This window comes from Pogona vitticeps, chromosome 2 (genome assembly GCF_051106095.1).
Source record: "Pogona vitticeps strain Pit_001003342236 chromosome 2, PviZW2.1, whole genome shotgun sequence".
NCBI lineage: Eukaryota > Metazoa > Chordata > Lepidosauria > Squamata > Agamidae > Pogona > Pogona vitticeps.
In genome coordinates, this window is record NC_135784.1 from 45,883,467 (window position 1) to 45,902,316 (window position 18,850).

General features: G+C 38.3%; 1 protein-coding gene across 45 annotated transcripts in view; it reads right to left on the reverse strand.

Annotated features, from left to right (window-relative positions):
- Positions 1–519: 519 nt before the first annotated feature.
- The window catches only part of FOXP1 (forkhead box P1), a 689,964-nt gene continuing 671,633 nt past the window's right edge, over positions 520–18,850 (reverse strand). For all 45 annotated transcript variants that reach the window (XM_078385126.1, XM_072989422.2, XM_020791061.3 and 42 more), the window contains 2 exons: positions 12,913–13,079; positions 520–4,507 (listed from right to left, as the gene is read on the reverse strand). In XM_078385126.1, coding sequence (XP_078241252.1) covers positions 4,363–4,507; positions 12,913–13,079 — 312 coding nt within the window. In that variant the 3' untranslated portion in view covers positions 520–4,362. The remainder of the gene's footprint in view (positions 4,508–12,912; positions 13,080–18,850) is intronic.

The following is an 18,850-nucleotide window of genomic DNA, read 5'->3' on the forward strand; positions in this document are numbered from 1 at the left end:
AGCATTACATGAGGACTCATACCTGTCCCTGTCACTTTCTCTATGGCTGCTACTTAAACATGATTGCATTTTGTTAATGGAGGGGTTCTTTTCTGTCTTAAAATAAATCCATGCTTCTTTCCCTCCCCCCCCCCCCGGTTCTTGTTAAATGTAGACACCCACTATGGTCCTAATCCAAAGAAGGGATAATCTTCCTCCAAAACCAGGCTGCTAGCTGCAGACTTCTCTCAGTGTGGTTAAAGATGATCCACTGTAGCCGGCCCTTGGGTTCATTTGCTGGGATGCAGTCATTTAGGGACCTACAAATGGAACAGAAGGTGGCACACAAGCGTGCTTTGATATTTGGAGTCTACTTGGTGAGGAAGACTCTTTGCCCTACAAACGGTGATCAGAGTTGACAGTAGTGATTATATCTTGAACAGAGGAACCCGTAAGAAGGGTTCCATAGATTGCTGGGTGGCTGGAATAGGATAGGGTGTGATTCATTCCTGACAGCAATTTTACCTGACACACCATGTCAGTTTCATAATGTATGCTTTTCTTTAAGAACGAGAGAAAAAAAAACAGAACAAAATAAAAAAATGTAACAAATTATCTTTACATCTTGGCACCTTGTAAAGTTTTTTTATACAAAAGTTCAATAATTTTGACACTCTCCATTATTAATCACTACTTCACTGATAAACTTTGAAAGTGTGACCTTGGAATTCATCATGCAAAGTATTTACTGCAGCAGGAGAAAACATTTTTGAAAGTTTTTTTTTCTTTTTTCCCCCTTAAGACTGCCAGAAACAGGCAGTAGTAGGGAATAACAGAAGGGGTGGAGAAAGTATTTAAAAACAAAAAGACAACACGAAATGGCATAACGACAACAGCAAAAAAAATTGTACAAAAATGATTTGATCCATAACAGAATGGGGGAAATCATCTGTCAACTATGTTACATTTTAGAAGCCAAAAAAGGAAAAAAAAATCTGCCAAAACCAAAACCATAGAGTTTGGGATTTTCTCCCACATGTCAGCAAATGTCATCCAATAGTCTTAAAGCAAGGATAACTAAATAAAATACATGTGCAGCATATTCTGCAATTCCATTACATACAGTAGGATTTCTTTTCAAAGCATTTTTTTTAAAGTATAGTTAATATAAAGCAGTTGCACAAAAAGCAAAAGGTGTTTTGACAAACATGTATGAATTTATTCCTTTTAAGGAATGATAGCTTTAAAAAAGGACCTTTCCCCTCCCCCACCCATCTCCTTCCCCTGCCATCCCACCCCCTACCCACCAAAAGACAAAAAGGATCACAGAGACACATTGGGCTATATATGTACAACATAATAAACCCCACCCTATAGGAACAATTGTTATTATCCAAAGGGACACAGAATCTGAAATTTGTAAAAAATAGCAACATTTGCTTGATGTAAAGCCTGAGATTTTTCTCTTGGTTCCTCTGCAGGGCAGCGATACCTGCAAGTTATGGTAAGTCTAATTATTTTTATTTCCTTTTCTCATTTATTATTTTGCTACAGTCTTTAGACTATGCATGCAAGACATACAACTAAGTGCAACTGAGTGAAATGTAGTTTTTAAAGTTTTTTATTTACTCATTCCCTAACAGTTTGAACTGAGGTATGCGTACTAACAGTTTCTCATGCTGTTATCTTTACTCATGTCTAGCTACACATGCTGAGAATGAACTAATCTACCAGATTTTTATCCCCTTTCTGAATACCAAGCTAACCAGCAAAACCACTCAGTTTTGAAGCACAGGGATAGATCGCTTCTTATGATCCCATCTGGCTACCTCCTGTACATTATGGAGCTTCCTGAATACAGGTTTGTTTTGTAATATTTCAAATGACCACAGACTGCCCTCCTTACAAAAAATAAATCAGGGAAGGAAAAATAAAAGTTCAGCTTTGATATATTTCGCTGGCGGGGGGGGGGGCGGTTTAAAAAAAGTCATTTGTATCCTGTTAGGTTAATGGCAAATGTAGCATTAGTTTATAAGGAGACAAGACTCTTCTTCCAGGTGACAGATGCTGACCAAAAATAAAAAAGATAAAAACTTCTAACAGAACGACAGTCACAACCATTCTAAATTCTTGTGCACTGATAAATCAAGTGAAAAAGAAATTGGCCTGTTAGCTAGCTTTTAAGAAAAGGGAATGGGATTTGTAAGGCCAAACACCTAACTTAAGCCTAAACACAACTTCTTCCAATTCTACTCTTATAAGGCTCAGTTTAAGTTGTGAAAGCTCCGTATGTTATGGAACTGTTTCATTTTGCTCTAGTTTTTCTGCAAAAACAGATTCCCTTCCTTTCATTCTCCAGATGACATGCTGCCCTTTCCGTGCGCTCTTCACTTAATACTGTTCCCTAGTTTTGAGCCTTTAAAAAGCTCTCTCTTTATAGGTCACTGTAAAGAAACACAAATTAAAACAACGACTTTGGTTCAGCCATCTACTTGGTCGTCTACATCATACTCTACAAAGGAGCAGTTTTCCTTCTCAGGTTAGCCATAGCCCACATCTTGACATTTGCTTCTAAATTTTTTCACCTCCTTTGATCAACAATAAGAGGATATTTGGCTTCATAAGATAAAGCATATAACAGAGAACATAATTTACCTTTGTGTAATATCTTTGGTAATTTTAAGGGGGAGGGAAAGCATGAAGTAAAATATAAGTTAAGATCAGAAAAGCTTTTGAAATTAAAAAGCTATAGTCCAACATAAATAAGTGAATTACAGAGAAGTGGCTGGAGAATGACAGTGTTTAGATGTCCAGTGATAAAGGGGTTCTGAGATTTTAACAGCAGCTGTCTATCCATATTTGCTCTGAAAAACACTGCGATTTGCAACACAGCTTACTCACCCAATTGTTACTTTTTCATACTGGTTGGTGTAAGATGTTGGAATGATCTTGTGTAATAACACAATTTGCCTAGATACTATTATTACAAGAGCCTTACTGATTTCCTCAGCAAATTGAATCTGGCTCCTGAATTCTGTTTGAACTAGAGAATGGCACAAATCTATCCTCAAACTGTATTAACTTATGAAGAACCACCACGTACAGTAGCTTGTTTGCAAATATGGATCTTCTACACAAATAGATATTTCAGAACGATTTGATGGACCAGAAATTCATATTAAGACACAAACAGCCTTAAGTTTTGATATTAATTTTTGACATCAGCTGTGTTGGTTGGTTTCTGTTCAATTTTTTTGGTGCTGTTAAATTGTGTTTTAAAAAAGTCACCCTTGCTTCAAAAGCAAACAAATAAAAACTCAGAAGAATAACCTCCAAACCAAGATGACAACAATATATATATTGTTGCTGCTCTCTGGAATGACTTTTGGATCACATTCTACACAATTTCTATGGTGGTTTGCCTTTCATTCTCACTCTTGCAGTACTGCCTTTTTCTGCTGGAAGATATGTTTGCACAGGTTACAGCAGCATTAAGAGAACCTTTCCCGGGTGGAGGGGACATATAGCCCAAAAATGGAATGTTTTCCAAAGCTAAAGAACGCATGATGACATCTGAAGGAAACGAGAATGAATGTCAGAAAAAGAACTACAAACAATTCAATGGACATTCAGTTTTGTATAATAAACACACCTATTAACATTCATCACAGAAGTACAGAAAACAGTAAGCCCCAAAAGGCCTTGGCCAGTTGAGGCCTGAGGTCAGAACTTAAATGGTGTAGGAGGAGGAGGGGAGGAAATCAAAGCTATTCACTAAAAAAATTGGGAGAATTCTCTTTTAATCCCTCTTCAGTATATATGCGTGGCCACACATGCACGCACATACATATCCCATGACATCCCCATCCCAAATGGAAGGAAAAAAAAGTAAAGGCAGTGATAATCAACATGCGATACTGTGCAAATAAGTTGTCCATTGGAATCCTTAAAATCTGGGCAAAGGCTTGATCTGCCATTTATGTGTACATGCTCACTCTGACGTCTTCAGTGTCCCAAACTGGAAGAACTGCAGTCCAAAGTCTGCTGCCAAATTGTGGATAAATGAATTAGTTGAACAAATTTACAACACTGATGTTGACTGTGAGAGGGAATCCCAAGTACCAAACAAGTCCATCCAATGCACAGAGTACAAATTTCTTTGTTTTTTTTTTCCAACAAAAAGTAGAAAAATCAAAAATACTCCCAAATGGGATACTTGATGGCACTAAGAGTTAACATATTTCATAGCTGTCAAAATAGACCAAACGTATCCTCCTCCAGACTGTACAAATAATGGGGACAGATTTCACAGCTAATTTTGAAGTACATTTTTCCCCTCTGTCCCCATGCTCTTCATTTGCAGGATCACAACCACAGACATATTCATTCAATGTCCTCATTTACATTTTCATCTTCATAATCTCTGTCATGATCAAACTCTGGACTGTGATTGGCTGTTGTCACTAATGATAGTGGGCCTTCATTTTCATCTGGATCTAGCGGTTCTTCTTTGACATGCACAGGGTGCCTGGAGAGAGAGAGAGAGAGAAGAGAGAGAGAGACAAAGAAAAGGAGGTTTTGGTTACTGAGGCACTCTATTTTAAACTATTCGGGTAAGAAAGAATGGTAAATAATTCAAAAGATTTCCCCCCTTTTATTCTCTTCGGCAGAATAAAAACAGCTATTGCTTTACAGAAATAATTTTAAATATGCCTCAGATCCCTAAAAATGCAATCTCTTCAGCCAAATGGCAAAGAGGTTAAAGCAGAAAAAACAACCATAAAAGAGGATAAGAGATGCAGTGGCACTCGACATTCTCCTGAGGTTTTTTTTTTTTTTTTTTGAGGGGGGGCACCTTTTGTGGTGTACAGTCCCCTCCTTTTCATTTTGTCACAAACAGAAGTCACACTGTGGATTGCATCTTGGCTGCAAAAGGAAAATGGGAGCGGGGGGGGGGAAACGCCTAATATTGCTGAGCTTCAATAGGCAAGAAAAAGCTCTTGTCTATGATTTCTTCATGGGATTTAGAGGAAATGCTCTCAAGTGACACATTAGCTTGATTAATACAATCTTCAGATAAATAAATGAAAAAAAGCATCTGTAAAGCAAAACAGTGGTTTATCAGCCAACTGAGCTTCTGGAGGCTGGGCTAATCACTGGTTACTGCGTGTTCTGCTTTTCTAGTTAACATGCAGAACCTGTGAGGCAAGTCTCTGGAGGACGACCCCAAGTGAGGTTCTATCATTAATCAACTTCAAGCAAACACAGCAAAGAGACACCATGATACATGCTTTAAACTCCAAATTAATGCATATTTTTACAAACTGTCAATAAAGGAAGAAAAGCCCTGCCAGGAAACACAAACAGAGAGGAAAAGGCTTGCTCAACGCAACAATATGATAAGAAAGCTGAGTCCTAATGAGAATAATAACACTGTCAGCTGTAAACAAGGCAGAACATGATCCTCAGCTCATGGTGGGCACTAAGGATGCACTAAAGAGATGAGATCTGCCAAATTTCTCATTACAGAATAACACGTGAATAACTCACAGGAACAAGGGTTGATTATATAAAATGGGCATGATAACAATTGAAAAATGTTGTCCGTAAATCATATTCACAACAAACCCATTTACAAATACAAATTACCTTCCTCTTTCTTGTTGTTGGTAGCTTTTGATATGCAAAATATCCCAGCATGAAAGTAGTGACTTGGTAAAGAGACTTCATGAAAGAAAATATGATTTTATTGGCCATACCATACAAACTCTAATACGACAACCCATCAAGGAAGACCTTTTGCTTTGTAAATAAGTGGTGTTTACTACACAGTTCTTAATATTAACATAATAATGAGTTCAAGTCTCAGTTTTCAGAGGGGGATTTATAATATGCCACATTGGGTGATGAAGTCTTTCTTTAAGGTGGGCATACAATGAGATAAGCACACGTTTAAGCATCTGGTATCTAAACTTTCAGTTCCAAGTAGATTAAAATATTTTTATAACCAAACTGAATGGGAATGACACAGCCTGCCATCATCTATGCTGTCTTGATGACCAGCAAAAACGCACTTATGGAAGTCAAGAATCAACATTCTGACTGCTATTGTAACAATGAACACCAGCCATATGATGCCGAACTAGGAATTGTCATGTGAGAGCAAACTGGGCTGGTATATGTGCCAAGAGAAGCGAGTTAAATGATAGAGCTGGCTCAATATCTGCATTGTAGTTTTTCAAATTAGCATTTGTCATTATTGGTGATGGATCCAAAGGCCTCCAGAGGGACAAAGTGCACTATGTTCTATTGATAGCCTTTCAGATCTTTTTCCAAGTTGAGGCTCTTGAACTGCATATTACCAAGCCAATATGAAGGCATTTTCTTCAATATCTACCTTTTTTCTGGACACCATAAACAGGGAGAAACCATGCTTTTGCTGCAATATAATCTTAGAACTGCACAGCTGGAAGACACCCTATGGATCATTGAGTCCAGCCCCTGTCCGGCTGGCACATTGGGAACTGAACTCCCAAACTCTGGCTCAGCCAGATGCCTAAACCACAGAGCTATCCAGCAGTTCCTGCAGAAGCCATTTGCATCTGAAGAAGTGAAGGTTTCCACCTCAAAAGCTTATGCCAAATAAAATCTGTTAATTTTTGACTTCTTGATTTTGCTGGTGCTCCGGACATTGTAATGCAGGTGCTCTGGACACTGATTTATGGAAACATGTCTATGAGGCATGAACAGTGCATTGCCTAAACACATTGTAATAAAACACACAAGAAACATCTCAGTCAAATTATGGCATTTACACTGTGTTTTTGAGACTACCAGGGACTACTTTTAAGATGCAAAAGTACACTGTAGGTACGAGAGGGGTTTGATTGCATCCTACAGTTTTTACTTACACGCTTACTTACAATGTAGGTACGTACCTACGTTGAAGGAATAATCCTATGCTGGAAAAATATAGCAACAAAAACAGTGACAATAGGCATTATGTGTGGTACATACTGTATGTGTGTATATAATTCTCTGATTTGAATGCTTGCAAACTGATGTATGCTCATTGACCATTCATTAAACTGGAATAGGTTCTGAAATTAGACACCGGCCAAAATCTTGTTGCTTAGGGTGAATACATCTCTTCTGTCAACTGCTACCAGAACTAAAGACTGCTTACCTGCATTCAGGAAAAAATTTCAAGGGACCTCAAACATTTTGGAACGGGAGTTCTTCATAAACCTAATCTATTTTATTTTTAATTTTAACAAAGAGGTTATTGTGGAGGTCGTTATGAAAGACCTGTGCAGGAAAAGTAATATCCAAGACACACTATAAGAGTGAATGGGTATGAACTACCTGTGCTTCATGGATAATGTCCCTTTTCTCCATGGATAAGAATAGTGTGTGTGCGTGTGCATGCATGTGTGCGCGCGCACTGATGTGAAAATAGGAGAAGCAAGATAGAGTTAGAAATTAAAAGCTGGATCCAGGCAAAACTCTTTATGCAAACTGTTTACCTTTGTTGTGTTTTCAGTTAGGTATTTTTCCCCTAAAACTTTTCTAAGAGTACTGTTTTAAATTATTTTTGACGTGTGTGTGTTATCAATTTAATGGCATGGATTTACTGTTATTTTAATTCTAATTGTTGACTTCTTTTGTCTACTTTGAACGTCTCATTAAAGGGGGGAAAGTCGGATAAGACGCTTTAAGCTATAATAATAAACAGTAAACCACTACTATGACATTAATAATCCATTGCAGAAAGGGATTTGAGGAGAAAAATGTAACAAGGTTTATGGAAAATAGACTATCAAAAAGAACCCTTGTCTCTAATTTTCCCTATTTACTTCCCCAGCATTTCATTTCCAGGTTGCTGAACAAAAGGCAGCCCCAAATGCTAAGTAAAGAAGAAACGTTTGGGATAAGAGCCAAGCAAACAAGATCCAAAAAGCCCATTCTCTTTCATTTGTGGTTACTAGAATTCAAAAGAACGTAGTCCAGGTCTGGATGTGGCAGGAAAGCAGAGATGCTCTTTTTTTCCCTTGCAACCTGTACATAAGACTGCATTCTGAGACAGAACTCAGAGAAGTCAACATGACAGGTATGAAACATTTATACTGTGAATTCCACACAAAGTGAATTCTCTTCTGAAGAAAGACTTATTAATATACATAAATCTGCAAACCATAAAGTGTATGCAAGATACTATTCTAAGTGCACTGGACATTTAACGGCAGAAGTCTCAGCAGAGATTATCAAAAGGCAAGCTTTCTCATGCTTATCTTTCATGTTCAAAGCACCATCCCACCATCCCTTTATCATTAGATAATGGTGCAGGTTCAATTGCAAGTACCCCCATTGAAAGGATCTCAGGTAGCAAGGCTGGAAAAGATTTTCTGCCTAAGGTAGTAAGAGAGCCACTGCCCAACAGTACAGGCATTGTCACACAAGTGATTAGCGTGAAGTCCCTATGAGACTATTTGTTTCTTTTGAACCTTTAAAGCAAAGATGGGAAGAATACTTTCTCCGTGCCTTAAGGCTCTCCTGGCACATAGAAACACCTTAATGAAAAATGTTCAAGCCCGGTGAGACTTCTCCACTTCAGCATGAAAGTGAGATGACTTTTTCCTTGTTCCTGCAGACTATGCAAAATGTTTCTGGGCAAAACTAGTGCTTCACCCTCTGGAAGTTGACCGCATGCCTGTGCACAAACACAAACCGCGAGGATAGAAGGACTGGCTAACAGACAACAAAGATGGACTGAGGAGTCTGCAGGTAGACAGACTGAGGAGGACCAAAGCACAGTACTAAATCCAGTACAGTGGTGCCCCGCTAGACGCTTACCCCACATGACATGGAAATCGCTCAACGATGACATTTTGCAATTGCTATTGCGATCGCAAAACGATGGTTCTAATGGGTTTTTTCACTTCACGTTGATAAGGAACCTGGTTTGCGAACTGTTTGTTCGCTATACGATGATTTTTCCAGTTCCGCAAAATGGCTTCCCTCCCTTATCAAAATGGCTGCTTTCCGGAGGGAAGCTTCACATTATAGCGATTTTGAACAGCTGATTGGCAGTTCTCTATGGGCAATCTTCGCTAGATGATGAGGTATTTCCCCCACTGGAATGCATTGACCGGTTTTCAATGCACCCCAATGGTTCCCCCCGCTTGACGACGATATCGCTTAACAGCGATTTTCCTGGAACAGATTATCGTTGTCAAGCAGAGAACCACTGTATTAGTCCTATCTATAGTGGATCCATTAATATAAAGTTATATGAATTGATTTAATCTACTGCAAGCAGTACTGTGCTTTCCCCCAATTTTGTCTCGGAGCAGGGATGAATAGATCTGTCAAGTCAATTTCTATGGCGTTGCCTTCTCCACCTGACAGAGTGAACTTCTCACACATCCTTATTCTACAACGTTCATGGGACACATTCTGATGGGATTTGGATCTGATCCCTGTGCCTACTGTTTATATAAATAGAAAAATATACTGCAATATCAATTGCAAATTATACTACTGTGATATAAACTACAGTTACAAGAGGAGTCTCATTCAGATTCGGACAATGGTGGGTAGGAGAAGCACTATTTTCCCTCATGTCTGAAGATGAGGGGCCCTGAGCCTATTCCAGAATAGAGATTTTAAATGACAGAGCTGCTAGTGACCTCTTTAATGCTTCCACTGGCACTAAATGTAGAGAAGAGAGTGGAACAGAGAAGAAAGCATGTGAGAATCAAAAAGCATCAAATTACTAAAGCCCCTCTGATACCCCTGAACTGGTCAGTTACAAGGCAACTTCTCTGATACTGTCCTTTCTTCTCTACTTGTATTCTCCTGGGCAGTGATTACTTCTCTTCAAAAAATGCATTGCTTCTTGTCTCATTTCTAGTTTCGGTTCTTTGTGTTTTTGGCCCTTCTGTTGCCTTTAGCCTCTATTCCTGTGTCTTAAAGATTGGTCTTATGTTTTTGTATTTTGTAGGCTGCTGTGAACATCTATTTATAGGGAGGAAAAGCAGAGTATAAAAAGTCTTTAAAATAAATACAAAACTATATTACACAAGAGTCAGAAATCTTTTATGAAAGGGTCTTAGAAATCCTCTTACAGCTGGGAAGGAGAAAAAAAACAGAAAGCGAGGTGGTTACCAAAGGTCAGCCTTGTATAGGGGAGGGGGTAGTTTTGCTCTTTCCCTAGTTCCAGAAATCCCGCCCACTTCTTAAGCTACATACTCCTGTTGTGTTTGAAAGGGTTAACTATAAGTAACCACACCAAGTGCCACTTTCCCTACTTTTTCACATCTCAGTAATTCTTTGGTTTGTCCACTCAAGAAGAGAGGAGCTTTTAATAAAGCTGACGGTTGTTTAATGCCACCGTGTTCTTATGGCGCACACAGCATGGGACCGTTTGCTTTGTGGCTATATTTGCAGCATGTCAGGATGAAAGTGTTAGGTCCCCAAGCTGTAGTTATGTGACTACTTTCTAATATTTCAAAAGAATAGAAGAAAATGGGGGAGGGCATAGAATAATTTCAGGACGTCATAAAATGCAATGAATGAATGGCAATAAGATTTCTCTTTGAGTGTCATGTTAACAAGACTCCCTGAAGTTTGTGATAAAGTTTAAAGACTTGAAAAAGTTCCAATATATTAGAACCGTTAAAAAAAATTTACGACAGGAAAGTACAATTTGTAAAGGAAAAGGCAAATGTCATTGTCAAATTTACTCAGTAGCAAGCTGAAAGCACGGAGAGCTACCTATGATTGTATCAATAGTTTACACTGAATGCTGGCAAATTATTATACAATTATATAACCTGTTTTAACATTTGAACAAATCCTATTATCTGTTCTTTCAAATGCATCTCGAAAATACTTGTTTAATGGAAATGCCCAGCTAGATCTTCTATCACCTTATTGAATATGTTCAACTAAAGAAAATGCTTTAGAAAGAAAGAAGTGGGATGAGACAAACAATTGTTAGATGATAAAAAATAATCAAAACTAATCTCTTCCACAAATATTTATATTATTAAGGATATCAAAATTATTTCTGAGCATATCAAGTCAAAGTTGTTGTTCTAAATAGTTCTCTTCACCTCCCAAGAGTTGTTGGTTTTGAACAAGGCATACAATCCCAGTGTGTTTTTGCTTCTTATAATGGTCTCACACATGCTTATTGTGATTGTGAATACTGAGAACCTCTATGGCTGACATATCTATTGACAGACATGCAGGCAGGCATATCATCACTCTGTTTGACTAACTTAACGTAACTCAGCTTTTCTGTGTCTATGCCATTATATACAATTCTTCCAACAACCCCCCCCCCTTTTTTTAAAAAATTCAGGGACAGTTCATACCCAAATCTGATTTGTGCACCACTTATAAGAAAGGGTTGTGCACTTGTTCCTCCAATATCTGAAGTGGATTCTTGTCATGTGTGAGGTATTTTCTAGCACATCCCATGAAGTACAGCTCTCCATTATCCTAATTTTTTAAAATGTCTAAAATTTTATACCAAATATTTTAAAAAACTAAATGCCTTCTTTCTGAAAAATTCCAGATTCTGGCAATGTCTGAGCATGAGAAACTATGACGGCTCTTAATACTGTCATGGAGAGAGCGAAAGTGTTTGTGACTAAAATTGCCTGAAGAGGAATTCATTCAGATGGTGCTAGAAGAATGTCATGCCGTTCTGCTGTGGGAATGCTAATTAATACTGCACAAACAATCCTTGTAGAAGCTAAACACATTCAAATGTTTTGAAGTAAATGGTAAAAGACAATGTTCAAATTAATTATTAATTAAAAATGAATGTTGCCATCTTTAAAGATTTTTTTTTCAAAGCACAATGTGCACTGATTTAAAATGCTGAAATATCAAAGTATTAAGAGCCTTAGATTTCCTTTCTCCTCTACCCCCTGCCCAACATATTATGCAGGTGGGAAACTTTTAAAAAACCATTAAATGCTAATTACCTTCACAACTAATTATTAGGGTGGCATTAGGTTAATGTTTTCCTACCTTTTGATTTAGACCTACTTTTGTCAATGCCTTATTCATAGTACTTTGAAGCAGAAGGGCTACAAATTAATTCTTTTAACTATTTTATTAATTGGCTATGTGATCTTTTGGCAACTAGACCGATAATTTCATGGTAACATTTAAAGATACAGCTAGCTGTAGTCCCTGCTAGAGTGGAGAAAATACTTTTCTTTACAAATGCCACATAACCAAGGCATGCCTGAGTGAGGATGAAGACCGTCTGTTGCCATCTTTCCTCTCTCCCACACCCCATGAAATGCATCGTGCCACACCTTGTGAGCCAGTAAGTGTAAAAGCAGTGTGAGGAATGGTACACTAACCACAGAAAGAATTTAGATGTCCAAGCTACATAGCTGGACCATAGAAGAAAAATGCTTCTGTATTTGGCTGGAAGGTGATCAGAAGTTCCATCCACACAGGGGTGAACAGAAACAATTGTGCCATGACATCTCCTGTGATTTGACTCCATCACCTTCTGCTCAAAAGTTTCCAAAATATAACTGCACTGCATGTTTTCTGCTAATCACCAGTGATGCTAATCACTTTGCGGATGGATCAAATGATCAGAAGGGAATAAGAAATTAAAAGGCAAAGACTGACTCCAAAAGAAATGCATCCCCATAATATTTTTCGGACAATGCTGTGGTGCTGCAATTTAAACAACAGAATGTTATGTAAGCAAGGAAGGTCATGTATCTTTTTTTGGTGGGAACGTCAGGCTGGATTGTGATGGTGTTTGTTGTTGTTTCACTGTGCAAAGTATTGCTTATCTTTCTTCTATCAAGCATATATAGCTTATTTCCGAAATTTCAGCTGCAGGAGTGTTGGGGAAGGAGGCAGAGACATGTAACATTTCTTTCCACTTACATTGCTTGCATAGGGGAACGTCCCGGACTGCTGTCACTCCCATTACTGTTCGCATGCTCCATTGCACCATTAAGTTCTTCTCGCAGAGCATTGGCTAAACTGCCCAGAGTAGGGTTTCCCATGGAAGCAGTAGTGTACAGCGATATACTGTTTTCAGCCATCGAAGCCTGTCAAGTCAAAAAAGAAGAGAGTCCATAGCAATACATACCTGTACTTCAAGCCAGTTCCAAGCTACACTGTTTTCATTTTTAAAAAATTCACACCATACATTCCACTGCTGTGTAGCTAAGATTTCATCGAGTTCTGTTTTCTACCTATCAATAACTTCATCTGTACGATCAAACAAAATTTCACAGAGTGAATAATTCAAATGATGATTTGGGGCCATAAAATGCTTAATTGGCTTTGCACATTTCTTTCTTTTCTTTAAATATCAGCATGGGAAAGGGGTGACCTTGCACCATGGTACTGAGGATCAGCCATGTTCCACTGGAGGTTGTGAGAGAGACAGAACATTTGGTCTCAGCCCATCTTTACCCGTTTTGGTACCTTGTACATGGTAATTAATTGCTTAAATATTAGAGCAGAAAGTAATTGGACTTAAACACGCGTTTAAGAACTAAATGACCCACTTACAGCTGCCATTGTGATTCCACTCATATGGCATTCCTCTGACAGCTGATCCAGGTAACTTTTATAAAAATTTGTCATGCAGAGATCAGACAATATGTTATGGGGATTGTGGAGAAAGTGATTTTGTTTAAGTATTTGAGGCAATGGATGATATGTTGGCATCTTTCTTAACAGTTAGCTAGTCTCTGTGCTTGCAACATGTGTGCACATGCGCTATGCTTCGCAAATGAAAGAGCACTACAGGTATTCTGTAGGAGGCAGCGAAAAGTGGGGAAAAAAGACTCTGATTCATTCTTCACTGGGTGAGAGGACTCTTCTAGGGCTTTAATCTTCCTTACCAAGGTCATGGTAATACAGCCTAAATCAATGGGAATGAGGAGTTCCTAATCTTTCCATCCCTACTTCCAAGGGGAAAGTGGTCATATGGCAAGCCAACAGTATGCCATCCATTATTCTCAGCATTGTAAACCTATCCAGAGAAAATATAATTGAGTTGGGGAGTAAATATCCCAGGCTAAAAACACATCTTTTCTGAGAGTAAGGCATGCCCCCTTTTCATTATTGCATTTGTTGTCCACTTGATTGAGGAAACCTGATATATTTACAGACAGAAAAATATCTTGCTGCAGGCCACATTCACAAGGTGTACCTAGATCTATCATGCTTTGCTTGCATGAATATGTGAAACTGCCTTATGCTGAGTCAGGCCATTTGTCTATCTAGTCTAGTGCGTTTTATTCTGAAAAGAGGCATATCAGCAAGGCTACCTGGGATCTTCTTCACCTACAGAATTTAGGCTTCAAACTTGTGATCTGCCAAATGCAAAGCATATGTGCAATCAATGGGCTATCACTAGAGATCACATCTTGAAATTTCAAACTTAGGCTTCTGGAATTTGAGCCTAATGAATTGTTTATTGTGCAGAACCTTGAGTCATTTTTTAAAAGTCAAAAAGCTCCGTACATGTTCAGGTGTTTTTGGAATGGAACTCTGTTCACTGCACAGCTGTTTTCCATCCACAATACTCAATTTCCACATGCGACCACAGACGCTCTCCTGTGGTCCAACCCTTATGAATGTACCATGCCTGGGGCTACTGCATCCAAATATACAGGGTAAACAGCTTGTGATCAGGATCAATCTACTCTTGTTTTCCCGAAAATAAGACCTAACCTGAAAATAAGCCCTAGTATGAATTTTTCAAGATTCTCGCAATATAAACCGTGCCCCCAAAATAAGCCCTTTTAAGTGAAACCCCGCCCTCCACCATTGTGCAGCATTGTGCAGTAACCTGATGATGATGACATGACTATGTTTGAATAAATGTAGATTGTTGTACATGAAAAAAAATCCCCTGAAAATAAGCCCTAATGCGTTGTGGGTTTTTTTGGAGCACAAATTAATATAAGACCCTGTCTTGCTTTCGGGGAAACACGGTATGACTTGATATAAGACAGGCCTTGACGTACAACAAGAAACAAAGCTGCAGTATGTTTTCATCACATCTATTGTATGCTGTTCAAGAAATAGCTCTTAGGAGTACACACTCCTGAGAGAAAGAGAGTTAGTAGAAATATGGTGTGCCATGTTATAATGGGGCACGTGTGCGTGTGTGTGTGTGCACACACAAATGTAAAAATGTGAAGATTAGGTACAGCAGTACTGCAGCGTGAGAGAACTGAAGAATCCATCCTTCTTCAGTGAATTTCAAGAGCTAGGTGAAATCAGGAGCTGCAGCAATAAGAACAGTATTTTAAAAACAAAGATTTAAATCAAGGTTGGTCTGGGGATGGAATTGAGGTAGCACATGACTCAGAAATGTTACTGGCTTATGGAGGTCTACGAATTTGTGCTACTACATCCTATCCAGCATTTTGAATGACAATAGATGAACTTGGAAAACATTTGCATTTCTGAGCACTTGAGGGATGGGAAATGGTGATCTTCCTACTATAGAGGTTTGCAGGAGATTGTCCCACAACAGAAAATTCCAGATTTCCAGAACTACCACATTTGACTTGTGATCTGGCAGGTCCCCTCTGAAGCTCTGGGGAGGAAGGTACCTTCCAGCCTCAGTCTACAAGCTGCCTCTCTCACACAATGTCCACCCTGTTTGATTTTCTCCAAACAAAGCTTATCTGCAGCTTCTGCTCTTTACTTAAAAACAGAACTGGCATAGTGAGGAGAAGAAATGAGAAAATGTAAATATAGAAAAATGTCTGAAGGAAGACGCTTTCCATTTTCTGGAAAGTTAGTTCTCCATTTTGAGTTCTTGGGCTCTGCTGAATATGCATATAATTTGAGGCTTCACTTACTGCAACCCCACCTGTGGGTCCAGCTTCAGAAAAACTGTCACTGACAGACTGAAGAACCAGTTCCCGCCTTTATACTCTATCTAGCTGTCGTTCTTAAAGCAAAGCCGCTATCTCTATCCAGTGCAATCAGAAAGCTACTCTAACGAAGAGGATTATATTTATCTTTTTTTAAATTCAAGATGCAGAAAAATAATTTAGATGAAGTAGGGAATGTAAGACTCGTGCATCCTGCAGTTTGTGAAATAATGAGTCACGCACTTCCCACCACAGAGATAACTTGTAATTGCAGTAAAGTAATTTATTTAGGAAGAGCCAGAACAGTAAAATCTCTTTCTATTTTTTCCCTCCAAAACCACAGGTGGGCAAATGGACAAATTCTAAACAGAAGCACCAAGATAGGTAACAACAGGGAATCCTCATATGGTAGCATTCTGAGATATGGATCAGTAATGTTAATCTAGGCGTTCTAATTATTTTTATGCCCCCAGGGCTATGAACCCAAAATACATCCAACACATAGGAGATTTCCTCCCAGGAGTTTCTGTTTTAAAGGTTTCTTCGAGACACCCCAGTGTTCTCTCTCTCTCTCTCTCTCTCTCTCTCTTACCTACTTCAACATGTAAGAAAGTTGGGAGACTGGATGAAAGAACTGCTGAAAAGGGATCTACGCGTGCCAAGCACTACAGCTTTCTGTGTCTTCCCCCAAGTCACTGGACAGAGATCTCTGGGCAGAGCTATATTTGAATTGACAGGGAAAATAGTTTTACACAGGTGGGGCCGAGCTTTCTGTCATGTCCATTTGAACCTAAGAGAAGCGTAATACTGCTAATACTGAAAAATTATGATTGTGTTGACTAAAATACTGCTATTCGTTGGAAACATTTTGTGGTTCAGGAGAAGAATCTCAAAACGGTGTACTGAAAGCAAAGAATTAGGAAAAGGAGAATACAAATGTTGGAAACCTTCATTCATTCCCACTGCCCCACTTTGTGTTCTACCAGGTTTAGTATATCACTAGATCTGCAAGTTGAAATCAGGGAAGTAATCACTTCTTGTCTCACCTATACAGGGAAAAAAGAGAAGAAGATACCTTTTGAAACAGATAGGGGATCCTAATTCTTGGCTTTGGATCCTAAGAGGACGGGATGGTATGTGGCAGCTGCATGAAGAATTTGCTGCATACTGTAAAATCCACCAGCCAAACTGAAATGCTTAATTAGTGAACTTCCAACAACCCTCCAGACAGGGATGCCAAAATGACACTGTGATGGATATTACAAAAGTGGCAAATTGCTTGATGACTTGGGAGTTCCAAGTACATCCTATCCAGCAATTGTTGCTGATATTGTTAAACCTAATTTCAAACCATGTGAAATTTCCTGCTTTTTTGCACAACAGAGAAACAACAAGAAAAGTGTGTGACTGCTAAAGAAAGCTGCTTTGAAAACCACCACTCCTATATAAGGAAATCTTCCAGACATGTAGGGAGAGAAGAATAACATTATGTATGATCATAAACAAGTAGTAGTAATTGCAGTAATAATAAGGAGACCTGTCTGAATTGAAATCCAGTTTATATATGTGGCTCACTTTATTCACTTTTGATCAGAAAAGGAGTGATAATTGCATAAAAAGAGCACACTTGCATATTTTACTCCTCTTAAGATTTAATTAGCACACCATGAAATTATATGGTCACAGTTTCTGTTGAGTAAAATGTACAGGCAGTCTAGATTTTCATTTGACTCTTCTTAGTACACTGAATGTGACTTACTACTACTTGTTGTGTGGGGGTATATATATATTTTTAGCAACGAAAGTGCAAGAGAACAGAAATTACTGTTACGTTATCACATAAAATGGGAGGATGACGACAACAACACATGTTTTAGAACTAAAACACGGACTGTTCAGTATGATAAGCATATTAATTGAAATTAGTCACATAGCTAACTGAAGCTGAAGGAATGCCGGATCACTTCATTTTTGCCTTTCAGCCTCATGAATGTAAAATGTGCTTGTAATCTTAATACTATTCCACAAACGGAGCACGTCTTTAAAAATTGTACTTCACAAGACTCAAGGGAAAATAAGATCCTAATAAATGGTATTTACAGTTGCTTCATTTATACATGCCTTCATTTGCTTTTTCAGAAGTTACCTCATAAGCTGAAGTAATTAAGAGTAATCTAGGCTGTTATTTCCTTCTTATTCATTCTGCTTTCAGATTTAATATTGAATTCTAATGTCCAGCAAACCGTACAAAAAGGCTACAATATGCACAATTCATTTAAGCTTCAACCCTTATGCTCACGACAATACTTTTTTATTTCAGTGGGATACGCACATTGGGTATTATTCACCTGCCTTGATTAATATTATTATTTTTTTGTTTCTTTGTCTTAGATAGCCACACATTCTTAAATGTTTCTGTGCATTCATGTGTGTTTATGTATAAAGGCCAACAATTCCCCTCATTATCAGTGGGAATTTTTCTTGCTGATTACTGTAGGCAAGTAGATTGCAGTCTATATGTGTGCTCCATGTGTGACAAGTAAAGGCCTTTTGGATGAACTGAGAAAGAGTACAGAAGAAGCATGAAAAGAGATATCTGCACACTGTCAACTGCAGAAATGTTTATTAGCAATTTAAATTTTTAATTAAACCTACAAAGGAAAGTATTCAGAGTGTTGTATAGCAAATTTGAACTGAAAACTGTATTATTTTATAATTTTGTAATGTTTGTAAGATGTTCCAAAACGTATTCATATATATGACTTCTTCCTCACATTACAGAATATCTGATTATTTTTCTTAAAATTCTTCCTGCCAACACAGCTAACACAAAATCTGATACAAAATCTCTTCCTGTCTTCCAGTAAAATGCAAGCTGTAGTTATCTGACAATTGAAAACACCCATGTAAATTTTTTTAAAAGAAAAGTGTGTGTGGGGGGGTGAATGTGTGTGTACAAGAGACCTGTTTCTCCT